Genomic DNA, 18,524 nt, shown 5'->3' on the forward strand with positions numbered 1-18,524 from the left:
CCTAAGGGCATGAGGAGAGCCGCCCCTTGGCCTCCATCTGCGGAGGCACGCAGCGTGGTGAGGGAAGAACAGGGGCCACTCAGCCAGAGCCCCCAGTGAGCCCCAGTGCCTGGGCAGTGGCACTGGGAGCCCTAACCCTCAGTCTCGTGGTTGTGTGTTTGCAAAAGCCCTCAAAAGTTCAATTTCTAAAAAAACACAAAATGAGCCCGGGTGGGGTTTGGCCTTGGCTTCCGTCCTCGTGGTTCCTCTTTACTCCTTCTAGTTTGGTATTTCTTAGCAACAGGCAGCTCAAGCCACCTTCCTTTGAAAGCATCCTCCAGCTCTGCTCCATTTGTATTTCTATATGTCTTCAGGGTTCGATGTCACTGTCCCCAGAATCTGGATCTTTTGTGGTGTGGCAGTTATTCAGGCGCCAGCTGATGTGTGGGTCTCATTTACTAATGGTGCTGGTGAGGTCTGGGCATGCTCACTTTTGATGCCCGAGCCCAGTGCACAACAGGAAAGCAGTCCAAAAGCTCCTGAGTGGCCACGTAGCTCGGCAGGTGGCTTTCTAAGACTGTCTTCGTGTGAACTGGAGACCACAGCCCATCGAAGCTGACCAAGCGTGAGGCGGTCACTCCTCCTACCGGCTTTCTTAGCTCTGTTGATTCCTCCTGTCCTGAGCTCCTTCTCAGAGACAAGTGTGGGGGGTCTTTGCAGACAGCTGGCAGCCTGCTGCGACCTGCAGAGGTCTAGGCCCTTGAGGTGGGTTCTTTACCCCTTCCAGCCACGGGGAGCTTTAGAAGTCATACCCAGGTACTTGGGGTGCAGCCATGTGATCTGGGCGTTGGGGGAGCTATGGCTTCATTCAGAGCAGTGACAGGCTTTCCTGCCTCTGCACCCCTTGGCTGTTACCCTCTGATGGTGGCACTCAGCATTTATGAGCAAGATGAACACTAGCCACAAAATCTACTCCACACAGGTGTGAAGCGTGTTCTTTGTGTTATGGACAGGCAGTGGTCTGGGGTAAGTATAGACCATGTGTTTTAAAAGGCAGAGAAAACCACAGAGCACTCCTGGAACGCGTTCGCCAGCAAATGTCCTGGAAGACAGCCTGGAGGAACGTGTTGGAGGCGGTGGCTTCCGTGCCGAACCAGGAAACGCCTTCAGCCCCACTGAGCTCACCGCCTGTGGCGAGCACGCTGCTGGACCTGCAGGGATGGCGGGTGAGCTGGAGGCCAGCAGGCAGTCCCGAGGCTCAGAGCGTCTTGGGAGGCGTTCACGCGTGCAGGGTAGGCTTTTATTCCTAATGTTCTGTAACTTTGACAGAGCTGCCGCAGGCGAGCGCGAGGGCAGATCCCTAGCGACCCCAGGGAAGCCCCCCGCCTGTCCTTCCTTCATCGTGTGGCCTGTGGCTTTGGCTGCGGGAACCTGGAGTCCTTAAGGGTGGGCAGGTATTGAGGAGCCTTAACCCGTGCCCGAGGCAAATGGGGATCTGGGCCAGCTGGCCGGGGAGAGCCAAGGCGAGGGCTCTGGGTACCACCTGCCCTTGCCCCTGCCCATGGCAGCCAGCCGCCAGGGCCAGCATGGCACATCTCCCGCGGGGCCAGGCTGCAGTGTGCTCGTGGCCGCCCAGTTGTCTCCAGTGTCACAGCCGCAGGGTGCCACAGTCACAGAGTGCCTCCTGCCTCCTGTTCTGGCTTGACTCCTTCCCGGGCCTCTTAGTGCCTCTTACTGCAGCGCCCGGAGCCCCAGCTCAGTTCCATGGAGAGCTGGCGCTATAGCAGCGCCCGTCTGGTAGCGTCCACATGAAAGTTTCCTGTTCCCAGTGCAGGTTCTGTTCAGAAGGGAGGTGACAAGCACAGCTCCTCCAGGCCCTGCACACAGCCTGGCGCCCGCTGTCAACAGGATCTGTCTCCTCAGGCAGCCTGGCTGTGGGCCATGCACCCCCCACCCCTGAACGTGAGCTCACGGCCAACGTCTTGAACGTCAGCACTTTCCACGTGTCATAGGCAAGGCCTTAGCCTTGCTTGTGGGAAATAGAGCTGAAAAAAGAGAAAGGCCCTCAGAGGCCCTGGTCAGGGGTCCTGCCCGCCTCCCCTGTGTGTGTGGTTTAGGCATCTGCTCAGGTCAGCAACCGAGCGCCTTCCTGCTCCTACACCTGCACAGATAGATGTTTCAGAAAGTTGTTTTAAAGGGAAAATCCTGCCCAACATAGGAAATCCTGCTTTCTGTTTTAAACCCTGCTCCCTGAGGTGGGAGACTTGCGTGCAAGGTGACGTCAGCTCTGATTCAACACAGCGAAACGTTTCCGGCCCTTCATCCAAGCCTGCAGGTTTGCTCATGAGGAGAGCTAAGCAAGTTGTTTGAGGTACTGCCTGACCCAGCTGGTGCTGCTGACTCCGTCCCATGCAAGGCTGCAGGGCTTCCTCTGAGGCCAGCAGAGACCTGTGTGTCAAGGGTGGGGGTTGTCACGCAGGAACAGGGGCTGCCGTGAAGCTGGCGGTCATCCCAGACGGGACCGTTCCTGGCTGCAGGCAGAGGGAGTTTTCACACCAGTTCCCCTGCTGGCTGTCACACCACAGAGAGACAATTTCCTGCACAGCGTAGTCTGAGAAAGAGCGAAGCTTCCTCAAGAGCTTTGTATCAGTCTCTTTTCTGTTGCTATAACAAAATACCTGAGGCTGGATACTTAGTAAAGAAAACAAGCTTTATTTAGCTCACAGTGTTGGAGCCTGAAAGTCCAAGATCAGGCAGACCCATCTGTTTGGCTTCTGGGGAGGCCCCTTGGCTATGTCACGTCATGGCAGATGACACCATGACATGAGGAATAGATCACATGGTGGGGAAGAAGCCGGAGAGCTCCGTGGACCAAGCTCGCTGTTTTATACCAACGCGCTCTGAGGAACTCAGAGCCTTGATCCTGGCCAGCACTGCCAGTGACTTAATCACCTCCTTCCAGGTCCTGCTGCTCAAAGCCTCCACCTCGCCTCTGCCACAGCGGGGCTGGCCTCCCACTTACACCTCTGAGGACAAAGCTCGCGGTGCCTGGCCAAGCAGAGTCTCATTGCTTCCACCGGCATCCCTGGGCGCCTCCTGGGTCCCTGGGGCTGCAGGGTAAAGGGCCGGGGAGGCAGGAGTTGGACGGAGGGGCTTCTCTGCATCCCAGGGCTTGGGGATTCCCGAGGGAAGCACTCCCTGAACAAGTGGAGCTCGCGGGGCTTTGAAGACAGTTTGGTGGCGGGTGGGAAGTGTGAGAACTCTGAGCGAGCCGCTCCCTGCCACCGTGGGGGCGCTCCAGTCTGACCTCGGGAAACGGTCCCTCCTGTGGTCACGATGGGCCGCATGGTTAGAAAGGGGAAAAACCAATAATCTGAATTTCTGAAAAGACTGCCTGCAGGACAAAGCGCTGCAGTTTTCTAGGGTGCTTTGAAGCACGGAGCACCCTGCGCTTCAGATTGTCCCCGAGTCGCAAATCCCACACAAGTCCCCTCGGCCAGCCCCGGGATGTCGCAGCGGGCCGCGTTGTCATCCTCAAGTGTCATCAGCAGGAGTTCTTTTTTTTGCCACACTTAATTTAAAAATCAAACTGGAAGTGAAGTCACACCTGTTACCCAGGGGCGTCCAGAGCGTGGCCAGCCCCCGGCCAGGCTGGGCACACGTTCTTTCGGGACCCACAGGGGGTGGAGAGACAAGAGAGCCTGGCCTCCGTTCCTGTCCGGAGAGACGGGACTCGCTGTCCTCCCCATGGCCGCCTCCCTCCTCCATCCCAGCCTGGCGTCTCACGGGCAGGTGGGCCCGTGGCAGCCCTGGGCTCCCTGGGGTGGTCGTCACGGCCACCTCCTGTTGGCGTGGCTCTGAGTCCTGTAGGGAGCCGCCCCAGAGACGCTGAGGCCTGCAGGGGCCTCTGCATCCTCCCGAGGAGGGAGAGGAGCGCACTGGGTCTTCGTGGCCGAGTCCCGCCACGCGCGGAGACTTCTGGCTGTAAAGGAAGGATTGAACCCCGGAGGCCCCGCCCGCTCCGGCCTCTGCTTCCAGGTGCTGAAGGCTGCGGTCGCCCGCGTCCTCAGCACCCGGCTGAGAGGCCTCTGTAAATGCTGGCGTTCGGGCTGTGGGGAAGCAAGAGGCATGTGCGGCCGAGGCTCCTGCGGCCGCATCCCCGGTGCCCCGATGGGCAGCCGACAAAGGTCGCCGTCTGGGTGGAGGGACTTCTGTGCGTCCCAAGTTTTTACTGAAGGACCCCTGATTTGAAAAGAAGTCACCTCTTCAGCCGTGCCCCCCTTTTCTCTCCTTTCAACTCTGTGACGTCTTAGTAAAATGGACAAAGCTGCAGTTGGGGCGGGGGTCACAGCAGAGCCCCTTCCTCCTGCCAGGGGAGCCCTGCGCATCCTAAAGACCCTGCTGGGGAGGACAGACTCAGGCAGCTGCTCTTGAAGAAGGGAGAGCCGGTGGCGGTGCAGCCCACCCCAGGCGGCCCAAGGGACTGCGCGCTCCTGCGTGGCGCCATGGCAGGAGGACATGACCAGGCGGTGAGCGGGTGGAGGCCAGCGTAAGGAGGAGGCAGGAGTCTCTTACCTTTCTGCCTCCCAGCAAGACAGCACCTGGCTGGCCCCAGCCTCCCCAATAGCCATTTCTCTGCAGCCAGGGGAAGAGTGGCCCGGCCCGAGCTCTGGTCGCAGCCACACAGCTGGGCACACCGGGCCATGCCTTCTGAGGGACTTCCCAGAAGTCATCTCTTCCAGAGTCACACGCGCCTTGGAATGTGTGCCTGCCCTGTTCAGGCCCGCATAGGCACCAGCAGCAGGGTCCTGGGGACAGGGGACAGCGGCCAGCAGCAGCCAGCGTGGCTCCCTGCCGTCTCTCTTGCACTTCCTGCCTGGCGGCCATCATCACAGGGCCAGGAGCCCCTCCGAGACCAGTCACCAGGCCCTCGCGGCCTCGGGACCTGTCAGTCATTCGTCACAGCCCCCACTCTTTAATGAGGAGCGGGGAGGCACTTCCCGCTGGCATTTTGTAGCCGTCTTGTCCATCCACGCAGAGTCCTGTGCGGGTCAGCCACGTAGCTTGGTGGTGTGACAAGTTCCCAAACCACGTGAATTGATGCAGCCATTGGGATACTTATGGACACGTAGGACGGGATGGGACGGGCAGTGGGCGCTCTGGCCCTCGGGTCTGGTGGTGGCCGTGTTTCTGATCCTGGGTTCTTGGACCCAGAGGCGTGGAGACAAGCACCAGACCTGTAGAGAACTGCGGCACAGGCACAGCTGGGCCAGGTCCTTCTGCCCAGGGCAGAGAGACCCAGGCCAGCCCCAGCGCAGGACACAGGCGTGGCCTCTGTGGCCCCCAGGGTGGCTGGAGCCCTCTCGCGGAGGGTCTCTGTGGCCATGCTCCTCTTGGGCGTGTTCTTTGGCAGCCTCCTGCCTCCTCGCCGTCTTAGTCTCCATCTGGAGTAGGGCTCACTGTGCTAAGGAGCTGCGGTCCCTCAGCGACTGTGCTGCACGGGCTTCGGCCCCTGGCCCCTGGAGTCGCCCTGTGTCTGGGAAGGTTCTGACAGCACTCTCTTCAGGACAGAGCAGGCCGGCCAGGGCTGCCCGGAGCTGGCCACACGTCAGGGCTGCACTGACTCCCAGCCTCCCACCTCCTGTTGTCTCACACCGTGACCTTGAAGACCGGAGCTCATTTGGTCTCCTCACTTTCTGGGCTGCCTGGGACTTTCAGCCAGGTCCACACAGCCCATCCCTGTGGCCTGGGCTTCCTGACCACAGGGAGGCCAGGCCCAGGGCGAGTGGTCATGCCCTGGCTCTGGGGCCCAGCACTGCTGGGGTCATTCACTGGAGAGGCCTCCGGGCACGCAGGCTCCAGGAGATGAGGGCTGCCCGCCCCTTGACAGGAACCATCTGCAGAGCACGGCTGTGCCGCGCACGCTCGGCTGTACCTGGAGCAGCATGGAGATGGGTGAGGAGCTCTGCCTCACCTGAAGCCGAGGGCCAGCAGGTGGGCCTAGCTCCCAGTGTGGCTGAGCCCTGGGACTCTGGCCCTCAGGATGCTCCTGGGTCATGCTCCATGTCCTCAGGGCTCAGGACCAGTCGTATCTCCAGGGGACGGGCCCTGGGACCTCTGTGATATGCAGAGTGCCGGTGCCCAAGTCCCTTAGAATGGCGTGGGGTGGCACGGAGCCTGTGCCACGGACCACCTGTGCTTTAGTCACATCCGGACGACCTAGCTGGCAGAACGTCAAGGTGGCATCGTGTTCAGCATGTTCTTTGGGGAATTGCGCCAAGGAAGGAGTCTGGACGTGTTCGGTGCTGATGCTTTTTTTTTACCTTTGGATCTGCAGTTGGTTGAATGCACAGATGCAGAACCTGCAATATGGAGGCTTGTGTGCCAGCGTGGTTGGTGTGGGGCCTGGAGGTTCTGTGACTTGTGCCTCGGAAAAGCAGCCCCACAGAATGCCAATCAGACCTTCTGTCACAGACATGGTGCCTTGAGCTTGTGTCTTTGTCATCGTTAAAAAAACAAAACTCCAGTGTGTTTCTTCCATACTCTACCATTATTGTGAGAAATAGCGCTTATGATAATTTTTTCTGATTATACTTTAAAGATATGGGAAATTTTGGGAAAGTAGAGAAGAAAATAAAAATCTTCAATAATACCACCCCTCAAAGTAGTCGTGGAGATTCCAGTTCTTTGCCCATTTGAGCCTGTCCCTGTCGTTAGATGTCCTTGTGTTAAGATCTCCCTGCGGCTGGTCATGGCTCCAGGGCACCAGAGCTGCTCCTGCCCACTCTCCTGGCTGCTGGCAGCTGCCCCCTCCTCCTGGACTTGCAATGCCACTAGCTTTGCATAAGTACCGTCTTCCGCTCCAGTACGGTGACGTCGTCCCTGGAGTCCCTTCTTCTGTATATGCCCTTCCGCATTCCGAGAGACCCCTGCAGTGGCGATGGTGGTTGCTTACCGTTCCTGCTGGTCTGTTGAAGTCCCCTCGTGGACCCTCGGGAAGCAGACATCAAAGCTGCAGGGCTGGCAGAGCATAAGTGGAAGCACACGCCTGGCTCCACGCTGGTTCACAGACCTGATTTCAGCATCCCATGACATGCCATCACGCGGGCTCTCCCAGGGCCACCACACCCGGGCCTCTGAGGTCGTTGTTAGGCACCTGTTGCTTTTGTATCGAGCCAGTGGCTAAAGCTACTTCTTTCCCTATGGACAAGTCCTTGGGTGCGTTTTCTGAGCCCTTTGCTGTTAGTTGGGAAGCACCACCTCTGTGTTTGGTCACCTCTTGATTCTGAGCTCATTTCTTGCTTTTCTCCTCCTTTCATTCTAAGATTTCCTATTTTCTTTCTGAATTTTCTTGACCTTATTTATTTGCTTCCCTTAAGACTCTGTGGCGTCTATAAACCAGGAGTGACTCCTGGGGCCCTGGGAAGAGTGGCCAGCCCGCGGCCCTGGCCCACGGGGAGTGCTCGGTCACTAGGCGGACCTAGCAAGGTCAGAGTGCATCCTCAGGAGGGGGGATCATCCTGTGGGGCCTGGAGGAGGGGCGGGTGCAGGAGGACCGGGAGTCCCTGGGCTTGCACCCAGGAGTGGGACTGGCGAAGGTCGGGCTGCAGCAGGAGAGCCGAGGGGCTGGAGCGGTGGCCTGGGCCGCTGCTGCCGGGTGGTCGCCTGGGCCGCTGCTGCAGGGTGATTTTGTGCAGGACATGACACTGGGGGCTCTTTACCGGCTCCTGTGCGGGACATGCCTTCGAAGAGGAAGCCTTAGAGAAGCAGGCAGCTCCAAGGCTTAACTCTTCCTTCACCGAACTGATGGATTCCAAGTACCTGCCGAGTGCCAGGTGCCCAGCTGGGACCCAGCGGCAGGGGACACGTCAGCCCTGCCCTTGCGGGGCCTGCACTCCAGGGTGGGGAGGAGGTGGCAGCAGAAGGGCCAGCGTGCAGCCTGTGTGGTTCTCCTGGAGTCTCCTTCCCTCCTCACGTGCCTTCGGCGACCAGTGTGCAGACCTGGTCAGGCGCCTGTGCCTCCGAGGAAGACCCCCTGTCCTCACAGCACATTTCCTCCATGACACCCGCCCTCCTGCCCAGCTTTTGCTAGAATTCCTGTAATAGTGGGAGTTCACCTGCGGACGCAGCTGGGATGTCCAGGCTTCCTTGTGATGAACCGTTTCGGGAGCGAGGCTCTGGAAGTCAGGCTTTGGAATGACCGATGGGCGTGGGGGCCATGCGACGGTGCTGCGAGGCTCCTCATTCAGTCACAACCTGAACAGGACTGCGTCTTCCCCGTAACATCCTCCAGGGCAGGCCGGGGCTCCAGTGTGATCCCAGAGGTGCAGAAGCCAGGAAAGCCGGGATCTTTCCCTGGGTGTCCTGTCTGTGTCCCGAGCCCTAAAATCTCTATGGCTCACATGTGATCTTTTTCTTTTTCTCTGGCCAGGAACCCTACCTCTTTTCCACAGAACTCGGAGAAACGTGTGAAGCCATAGGCAAGAAGCTGCTGCACTTGGAAGATGAACTTCACCTGGCAATGCGTAGTCAGGACGAGGGGCTCATTCATATCCTTTTTATCTTGCAGACTTAACGCCTGCAAGGTTGCTTAGTAAAGGAAAGTCTTAACAGTGGCCTGGCCTCTCCACCCCCAGCAGATGGAAGCAGTGTCCCGGGCCAGTGTGTACAGTACTTTCTCTTTGGTCTTCGGTCAACAATTCAGTATTTTTGATTATTAAACCTGGCCGCTAAAAATTAACCACAGAGGCCAGACGTGCACACGCAGTGACGCCAGAGCAAAGTGAGGTTTTCAGGGAGTGCAAAGCTGAGCCGTGCGGCTGTCGGGGAGTAACCAGAGCTACTCTAGATGGGCTCAGGCCCTTAGGGGCTCTCCTGATGCCCAGAAGCCAAACCCTACTCTCAAATTGCTTGGTCCTATAGTTCTGCCACAGAACGGGCAGAGGAGTGTCCAAACCAGCAGTGTTTTGGATCATTGCTTCTCAGTGTCCAGCTGGGTGCACGGGATTGAGCTCCACTGTCTTTCTGATCGCTGGTGTTAGGATCTCCTTGCAGGACCACATCCTGGGGTCATCTCTGTCAAAGTTTGCTGCAGTGAGGAAGGGGCACCAGGACTGCTGGCTCAGGAGGTGTCCGTGGAAGCCCCGTGTCCCAGGTGGGGCTGTTTGCCACTGGTCAGTTCTTTTCAGGGCAGGTGGATGGGGCACAGGTGTACAAAGAGATGTGCAGCCCAGCCTGTGTATTTTCAGTTATTAACATCGAGTGGACACTCTCTGGCTCAGTCCACTTCCCCGGTCATTCATTCTTTCTATTCAGGAGTGTGACTTCTATCAGATGTTGTTTTAGGCACCTTTTCCTCACTGTGCCCAGAGGACCTGATAAGAACAACACAGAGGAGGAAGAATTTATTCTGGCTCATGATTTCAGAGGTTCAGTCTACGGTTGGCTAACTCCATAGCTCTGGGCCCAAGGGGAGGCAGAGCGTCATGGCGGAAGGCTATGGAGGAGGAAAGCAGCTCAGGACATGGCACCAGGAAGCAAAGGGAGCCCTGCTCACAGGGACAAATATAAACCCCATAGGCATGCCCCGATGACCCACCTCCTCCAGCCACACCTTCTGTCTACGGTTACCACCCAGTTGGTCCATCATCCCACTGAGTAGACTACAGCTCTCACAATCCAGTCATTTCACCTCTGAAAATGAGCTTTTGGGAGACAGCTCATACCTAAACCATAACTCATGTGTTCATGGGAAATTTAGCTGTCTTCCTTTTAAAATTTCAGTTCTTACCAGACTTCATCGTGTGTGTGCATGTGTGTGTGTGCATGTGTGTAAGTGGCCCTGAATGGTCTAGGACTCATCTTACTGAAAGCATTCAGATCTATGGTCTAATGATGGATTCAATGTTGCTTCCTTCCTTGCTATAGCTTGAAGTCTTTGACCTTGCTTATTAATCTTAGCAGGGTATTTCTTTAACTGAATCAGCAAGTTTTCTAACACTGTTCAAGGTAGATTTTTAAAAAAACTGGAATTCTATTCTTCACAATTTTCTGCCTCTTATGGAACCAGTGTTCACGCTATTGCTGGGAAGCCCCCTGGGAAGCAGCAGTAGATTGACCGCGTCCTTGTGACTGTGTTGGTGGATCACACAGATCTGAGCTCTTCCGAGAGGGAGGTGTGTGGGAGACAGGCCTGTGACTGCCGCTGTCGCTGGACACAGCCCGTGACAAGGCTCAGGCCCTGGAGGGCTCCTGGCACCACGGCTGGTGGGCTCATAAGCAGATGCACCAGGGCTTAGGCAGGCGGGCGCCGTTCTGAGAGCCACAGGCAGGGTCTGTGTTGGTCTCTTGTTCTGAAAATGGCTAAGAGGTTGGTTTGATTTTAGGGAATGGCGTCTGCTTGCTAGGGGAGGCAGGGGAAGAGCTGGTCAGAGCCGAGCAGTGCGTGGAGACACCGCAAGCTTTTCCAAGCAGAGGACTCCTGGGCCAGAGGCAAAGTCTCTTGTCACTCGCCAACTGGGACAGTGACACACACCTCTAAGCTTCTGTGGGGTTGACCAGCCTGGATTCAGGCCGTGGGTTTCACACTGTCCCGAGTGTGGCAAGGACTCGTTGTCCAAGTCCCTTGGTCTCACGGCACTCCACCCACCACAGGCCATGCGGCCTCTCCCACGTACCTGAGCAGGTCCGAGGCAGGGGCAGTCAACGTGACGGGGAGAGTCGAAAGAGCCAGCCTGTGGCCTTGCTGTGGCTCCCTGGAAAGCCAGCCCCTCTTGTAAAATGCTCCAAGGAGAGGAATTCTCATCCCTGCTCGAGAGTTGAGAAGACTGAGGCTTAGCCCTCACTGAGCTGGACGGGTCGTCTCCAGCGGGTGTGGAAGCCCCCACCTGGAGGCTGGCGGCTGCCCTGCCCCGTGAGTAAACAGACAGGTCCGTTCCGTGTTCCTCGGAGAAGGCAGCTACTCAAACCCTTGGCTAGAATGACAGTGTTTATTGAAGTTTGATTTTTTCCTTTTTTTTTGAAAGTCTGGCTGATCCTCACAGAGATGAGTGGATTGTACCGGGGGTGTCACGGGTGGGGCACACAGAGGTAGGGGTGGTGTTGGCCTCCTCCTTGGTCCCAGCCCAGGCTCCCCTCTGAAGCCCCCTTGGGAATACGCCCTGGGATGGTGCCTTTGTACTTGCTCAGAGGGCACCTGGGTGGACATTGTGCCCGAGACACATCTCACCTGGCAAAAGAAAGCTGCTGTTCAAGGAGAGCTCGTCTGGACGCCCGGCTGCCGGCCAGCCCGATGGCTGGGTTTTCATTCTAATCCATAGCTGAGCAGTTGAGGGAACGCGCTTGCCACCGCCTTAGGGGAGCTGTGCGGTGAGCTGCGCTGGACCTGGGGACGTGGCTGGTGCAGGCTGTGGGGTCACCATGTCCTGCTGCTCCCTGTCCCCTCTGCCTGTGGAAGGCGCTGGTTTTGGCGTGGGCTGTGTGCCTGCCCCGCGGAGCGCCGTGGACGAGCGGCTGGCCAGCGCAGTGGCATCCAAGCAGGTCCTGGGCACCTGCTCAACACCAGGGCCAAGCACAGCCACTGGGACCTCTGCCAAGAAGACATGGACAGACTCACCTGAGAAGGGATGGGACAGCCATGTCCCCTCATCACCCGACGGGTGGCTACATCACCAGTGGCAGGACCAGATAGCCCAGGACCCCTTAGACGTGGCGCAGTGAGCATCTGAAGCAGTCTGTGCCATGAACTGGGAGAGCGGGCAGCAGAGAGGGTCCCAGAGGGGCAGCAGAGCAGAGGACAGGAGTGTGACTTCACGGCCAGCCGGCCGGGCCCCCAGGAGCAGCGGTGTCAGCCGGGGTACGGTTTCACAGTTGTTTTGTGTCCTACTTAGCTGTTACATGTTGAGAACCTTCTGAGCGTGTGCGGCTTCTCCGCAGCCAAGGGCCTTCCCTGAAGACCTTGTAGGAGGTAGGCGGGTTTCTGAGCGGGGATTTTCTCCTTCCTCCTTCAGCTTCAGGAGCACACCTGGATCTGCACATTTGGGGCATATTTAAAGCCCCCAGGGGGCTGGAGTCTGGGACGAGGCGGGACCGATCAGTCTGTTTGCGGTTGCATTTGCATCCATGTCCGGGAAGCCCCAGGAATGCTGTGCTGCCTGCTCGTGTGGAATGCCTGGCATCCGTTGATTAGTCCTGGTGGCGCTCGATGGCACGCAGACTAAGTGCATCCAGACTCCTGCGAGGCCCTCGTCTGGTTCGACTTTCAGATCCGTAGCCTGAGCAGACGAAGGTGACCCAGTTGTGGGAGTGCGCCCTGCCCACTTGCAAACGCTTTCTGCCTCTGGGGCTGAAGAGCGGGGAGTGGACCTGAGGACCATGGTGCACCCACCATAGGCAGGAAGGCTGTGCAGGACGGGCGGTCACAGGGCGTCCCTTTGGCTCCCACCTAGGCCTGGGGATGGGGAGGTTGGGGCCGAGTGCAGGGAGGGCCCGAGACAGGTGTCCTGCTGCGTGTCGCACAGCGTGGTCTTGGCACCGTGCAGGCAGCACCCAGTCCCTTGGCGGGTCCTGGGGTAGGCAGGGCTCGCTCCTTGCCATCGGTGGCCGTGGCCCCTGCCTCTGCCTCTTCTGTGTGGTCTCCCAGTATCGTCGGCCACAGTCGATTCCAGAGGAACACGTGTTCCTGACAGAGGCAGCTGCAAAGCCTCCAGAGCAGCAGACCTGCTTTTGACTCTGAGTCCGAGTGCTCGCTAGGAAGCCCGCTGACAGAGGATGCTGTTCTCTCCTAGAAAAACAGGACTCCGCTGACAACTTCCCAGGCCTGCGCAAGCACTGCCCTCCATGACAGTGCCCTGCCGCTGGACCTCTGCGGCTTGCCTGTCACCAACGCTTCATGTCACACACCTGCCTGGGGAGTGTGTCCTTCCTGAGGTGCTAGAGCATGGCCCTGGGTTCCAGGGGTTCTGAACACCTGCAATGCCAAGCCCTGGGTCAGGATTGTACCTGGAGTGCCAATTTTCTTAGATACAAGCTCCCTGGTGGCATGTCTGGGGACATTGGAACTTGACCTTCAGCTTCCCAGGCATGGGTACCTAGGCTCAGCTCACTCAGCTCCTACGGGCCCTCCCCCCACTTAGATGAAGTGAGCACCCTAATTACAGAAGCCCAAACTCCATTCCTGGGGTTGTGTCCAGCCCTTGGACAAAACTCAGGGTCACACGTGTTGGTGGGCTTCAGCTATGAGCCTGCTGGGTTGGTGAGCAGAAAATCAGATTCCGCTCGACCCTGCTGCTCCGCAGCCCGGGGAGCTTGTTTAGACGCAGCAAACAGGATAGCTTATTTTTCTGTGAATCCGTGAGAGCGTGAACTCTCGCTGTGTAAACCCGTGGCCTGGCCTCACCCCCAGCGCACACCTCCAGCTGCTGCGTCTCCTGCCTGGCTCCCCACGGCTGGCTGCTGGTCTTCTCCAGCTCACCCTGTGCGGCCAGTTCTGAATGCGTGGCGAGAGCTGCGGAGGCATTGGAATGTTTGAGTGAAGGAAGGGAAGATGGGAATCCCTACCTGCACTTTCAATTCTCTGACGGCTTCACAGGGACTGTGGCGAGTGGTTTCTTTTATAAGTGTCCTGATTTAGATAAGAAAGCTGTGCACGTCCATTGTGAATATCACAGAGCTATGGGAATTTAAGAAACCACTGTCTCCCTCCCAGGGCCACTCCTGGGACATCACTGTGACCTCCTAAAATACCTTCTAGTCTTTAATGGCTTATTACTGTAGTCTCATCGCAAAATTAGGGTTGTTCCATGAAATTGTTCTGCAATTTGCTTTTCCCCCTTTCCCCTTGCTCATATTTTGTCCTAGACTCTCTTCCATTTCAGTACATCCAAAATGTTCTGGAACTCCCATCTGGCAAGGAACCATGGTGTTGGGTGGTTAGAGAGAAAGATGGATCTCGTATCTGTAAACGTGATTTTAATTATTCTAATGATTACTACCTCATAGGATCACTAATGAGGCTTCCAGGATTTCTGATGCCTAGCTCTGCCCTGACAGAGCAGAAGATCTGCTACATCTCTTACGTCAGGAAACAAACCCTAATGTTCATGGTGCCTCACAAAAGCCACTATATTCTCACAAGAAAGGAAGATTCTTTTTCGTTCCTTGCCCACGAGGAAGACTCAGGTCGTCTACTTCACAAGTGGGACAACGAGACAGTAGCCATTTTCCCGGCTTCCCTGGAGAGTTGTGCTCTCAAGTCCCATTTTCCAGGCTGCTCCCCTATCACTAGGACTTAGGCTTCCCTTCTGCCTCCATCTTCTGTCTCCTCTGCGGAGTCATCTTGGATTCCGGGAACGACAGGTCTGATCCATGCTGTCTTTGGATGAGTCCAAGTCACAGTCCCCACAAGAGCTTTCTCCCAGCCCACGAGCCCCACCCCAAATCCTGAGACTTGGTGGTAGCCGGTGCCTGAACCAGCCCCGGCCCTCACAGACCTCAAGTCCTCGGGTGGCCAAAAGCGCGGTTCTTGACCCCGATGCGGATCCATTAATGAGGACAGGCCTTGAGATAAAGAAAAAGAAGTTTCGCTGCTTTGCTAGCCAAACAGAAGCACAGGGACTTCTGGCCCTGAGGCTGATTCTCCAGGGAGAAATGGGGGCTTTTAAAAGAGGTGATTCAGAGGCTGCGTTCCAGGTGTTCTCTGTCCAGAGTTGTAGCTCACTTGTTAATTTGGGTGACAGTCATTTCTAGACCTTCTGGATCACCCCGTCCTGAGGTGGACATGTGCTCAGGGCAGATACTCCACCTAGGATGGGCAAGAAAGGCCATCCTGCATCCCCTCCCCAGGTTAGGGAGGGGGGAGAGGGGAAGAGAAATACGCCTCAGCGGCAGAGCAGCCAGGGCGGTACCCAAGCGTGACGTGGGCCACGGTTCCCCTTGAGTCCCTGAGGACGGGGCCAGGCAGGTGCGCTTGCTCCCTGTGGCTGCGCCGACTCCAGCGCCTCTCAGCTGCACACAGGGACCTCTGTGTCTGGTGTTGGGGCGGGTGGCTGGACCTGGTGTGCTGGACCCCAGCGTTGGCCTGAGCTGGCACTCGGGTGATGAGGGTTAGCGGGGATCGTCGTGCAAAGGCCGACCTGGTTAATTGTGCTACAGTCATTTTCCTTCGCAGCTTATTCTCTTTAAACTTTTCAGTTCATTCTGCCAGCGCCTGAAGTTTTACAGGCTTTTAAAGAAACCTCACATTTTGGTTGGACTCCTCTCTACAAACCTTTGCCGTGGCTTATCAGATTGCACACAGCGGTGTGCAGTTCCAGGCTGCAGAGCAGAGGTAATTAAATCCCAGGGGCTCCTCGGGATTCACAGGCCACTTTCCCTCCTTGCTTACTCTTCATAATGGAGCCAGACTCCGTGATGGATTGAGCCTGGTATTTGTTCTGGGGCCACTTACGCTTTTGCTTGCATAACATTTTCTCTGAAGACGAGTACAGATGAAGGAGAACAAAGCTTCTTTAGAAAGAAGAAAGAAAAGAGAGAGTAACTCGGTTTTTTCCTCTATTGCTTTCCCAACCCCGCTCTCATCCCCCTCAAGTTCAAGTGCAAGCAGTGAACCTGTGTAGAAAATGTCAGTGAAGGACAGGCAGCCTCAGGCCAAGAGCTGCCTGGAGCTTGCAGGACCCTTCCTGCTGCTGGGCAGAGGCTCCTTCACCTGCCCCAGGTCCTCTGAGCTCCTAGTTCTGGAGGGGAGCTTCCCACAGCCCCGCCCTGCGGGTGCCACTTTCTCCTGCACTGGCATTGCTCCCTGTGGGCAGCATTGCAGGGGGCCCGTGAGTAGCACTTCTCCCTGGCTGCCTTCCCCAAGCTTCCTCCATGTCTCATCTGGAATGTTCCAACAGCCTGACGGCCTGTGATGGTTTAGCCCTTCCCTTTCTTCTCCCTTATTTCTGGTACTGGGAATTGAACCCAGGATGTTTTGCCCCTGAATGACATCCCCAGCACTTTTTATTATTTATTTTGAGACAGGATCTTGCTGAGTTGCTGAGGCTGAACTTGAACCTAGGGTCCTCCTGGCTCAGCCTCCTGAGCCACTGGGATCACAGGCATGGCCACTGCTTTGGGTAAGGTAAACCTGTTAAGAGAAGTGCCTCATCTGTGCTGTATTATGATTTGCTGAGTTCTTTGTGACTTTTCTCCATGTGAGAAATGACTCCGTAAGCTATGAAAGTAAGAACCCCTCAGGTTAAAAGAAACCAACCTACCCAGAAAAGGCTGGTGCCTGCACTGCATCAGATCTGGGAGGCTACCAACAGGGACAGCAGGTGAGAGCCCAGAGCAGGTTCAAAGTCGTCCCTGAGAAGCCAGGTTTGAAGGTTTGCAAAAGGCGGCCAGGCTGGCCAGTGGTCAACAGGCCCACAGTCCTGCTGCTGAGCTGGCCCTGCGTAGCCCTGCGTACTTATGGTGGCCCCGGGTCCTGGATTTCTAGGGGAGGCACTGTTTGCAAGCATTCTTCCCTTCCTGCTGCCAGTCACTTAAGTCTCACAGTGGCCACCCGGGCCTGGAGGGCACCAGTGTTGGGCTGGCACTAACCATTCCCGCTGAGCATTCCCGCTGCCCTCTGTCTCCACCTGAGCGCTGGCCCTTCTACATTTCAGAATCGTACTTGGATAGTTAATAACCTCGGGCCTCTACAGCAGAAATTGCAGCCTTTGTTAAAGGAAGTGTAAAATTCGTATCAATATTTAATTCCTACAATCTGAACGAGCTTGGAACTGCAGTCGGATGGCTGGCCCATCTGCTCCAGGCGCTCGCTCTCGGGGGTCCCGGGGGCTGGGGGCCCACCACCACCTCCCCTGCTCCTTAACAACACGCACAGTCTCTCAAGGGGGAGCTCCAGATGGTGAAGGAAGCGCTGCAGGCCATGATCCTGCAGCTCCAGACAGCGAAGGAGGCGGGAGGAGGAGAGGCTGCAGACTCCTGCCCAGCAGCAGCCTCCTGCCCAGCAGCTGGTGTCCGGGAAGCACAGCCTGAGGGCAGGGGCTGGGAGGAGGCGGGCCACCCTGTCATCAGGGCGAACTGGCCCTCCCACTCCTGCTGCCTCACTGATGTGCCTGGACTAATCGCGGAGACGTGGAGCCCGGAGGTCTCCCAGCAGGAGGGTGGCCATTTGTTCTCATGAACTGAAATGGGGTCTGCAAGTTGCAATATTGGGGGGTGCTGATTTTCCTTCTGAATGTCACCCAGAGGTTCCCTTCCCGAGACATTCATGGGCGTGTGCTGCACAGGATCTGGAGGTGCCTGTATCTCAGCCCCTGGGGACAGAATTGGAGGGAATTCTGGTGGAAACGTGGCTCTTTTGCCCGGTACCGTGTTGCATTGGGCTGCAGTTGGAGCATTTCCTGATTCAAGAACCTGTGAAGCAGACCCCGGGACAAGGCCTCAGGACATCTGTCGGCCTGACCTCTGGGCCTGTGCTCTGAGAGCCCCCCTGGGCCGGGCGTGGCGGGGCCTCCCTGGACTTCCCGCCCTCCCGAGAGAGTGGATCTGGGCTTCCGGAGGATGGCCCTTAGGGCCCAGCCTCAACGACTGCAGTTGTGGGGTTTTCCTGGCGGTGGGTGCACCTAGGGAAAGGATCCTGAGTGTTTCGTGGGGATGTTCTGAAGTCCACCAGGGGTGGCGAGGGCAGGGGACCTGGAGACGCGTGGCACTTCTGAGTCTCTCGTTTCCTGCCCACCTGTTCCCTTCTGTGTGGGAGAATCCCTGCTGACCACGGTGCAGCACAGGCTGGGCGGGAGAGCGGAGCTCCCTGGGCACCCCAGGCTGCGGGGCCTCCTGGGTGCAGCCGCGCCGCAGCCCGTTCAGCCAGCCTCATCCCTGTGCCCCAGGAAGGCGCCCCAGAGAGACGCTCCACAAAGCCTGGGGCTGTTTGGTAAAGACGCCAAGCCTCGCTCCTGCATGGGTTGCTCAGTCCCCGTCGGCGTGCACCTGAGAGAGCCAGCGAGGAGCCCGCTCAACCCTCCAACCCCAGTGTCCCAAGCCGGGAGCATCTACCCTGCCCCCCGTAACGCCCCGTAAACCCAGTCCCTTCCCCACTCACGGTGGTGCGGCTGGGCTCTCCGGGGAGGTCCTGGGGCAGACATAGGCTTTCGTCACCCCGGATCCACTTGTGTGGAGCCTGAGCAGCCTGGCCACCTGGTACAGCCTGGTCAGGCTCCTGAGCCATCGCTGCTGTGCGTCTGCCCTCTTGTGCGGACAGTGCTCTCCACCCCCTGCAGCACTGTGGGTGCACACGTGTCCTTTCGCCTCTCCATGCGTGGACGCTCTGGAGCTCAGGCAAGGATCGGGCCCTGATTGCACCAGCCACTGCCCCGGCACACAGCACAGGGATCCTTGAATCCTTTCACTCATGCCAGTGGAGCAAAACTGGGGTGTCAGGGCTGGCCATCCTGCCAGGAACGAATTCCTGCTTAGACTCGTGTTTTTAAACAGCCTCCCAGGCTCAAGGCACCTCGCGGGCACCAGCCCGAGGAGTTTGTGTTGCTCACAGCTCTGTG

At 57.5% G+C, this 18,524-nt stretch overlaps 1 protein-coding gene and 1 long non-coding RNA gene across 7 annotated transcripts in view; both read left to right on the plus strand.

Moving 5' to 3' along the window:
- The window catches only part of DISC1 (DISC1 scaffold protein), a 198,397-nt gene extending 180,107 nt beyond the window's left edge, over positions 1 to 18,290 (plus strand). For all 6 annotated transcript variants that reach the window (XM_079107191.1, XM_079107195.1, XM_079107199.1 and 3 more), the window contains 2 exons: positions 8,411 to 8,527; positions 16,844 to 18,290. In XM_079107191.1, the coding sequence (XP_078963317.1) occupies positions 8,411 to 8,527; positions 16,844 to 17,149 (423 nt within the window). In that variant the 3' untranslated portion in view covers positions 17,150 to 18,290. The remainder of the gene's footprint in view (positions 1 to 8,410; positions 8,528 to 16,843) is intronic.
- On the plus strand, positions 11,212 to 12,184 carry LOC306641877. The gene is made up of 2 exons (XR_013758331.1): positions 11,212 to 11,833; positions 11,988 to 12,184. It is a non-coding gene; the product is annotated as an uncharacterized lncRNA (long non-coding RNA).
- Positions 18,291 to 18,524: the final 234 nt, after the last annotated feature.

This window comes from Sciurus vulgaris, assembly GCF_902686455.1.
Source record: "Sciurus vulgaris genome assembly, chromosome: 12".
Classification (NCBI taxonomy): domain Eukaryota; kingdom Metazoa; phylum Chordata; class Mammalia; order Rodentia; family Sciuridae; genus Sciurus; species Sciurus vulgaris.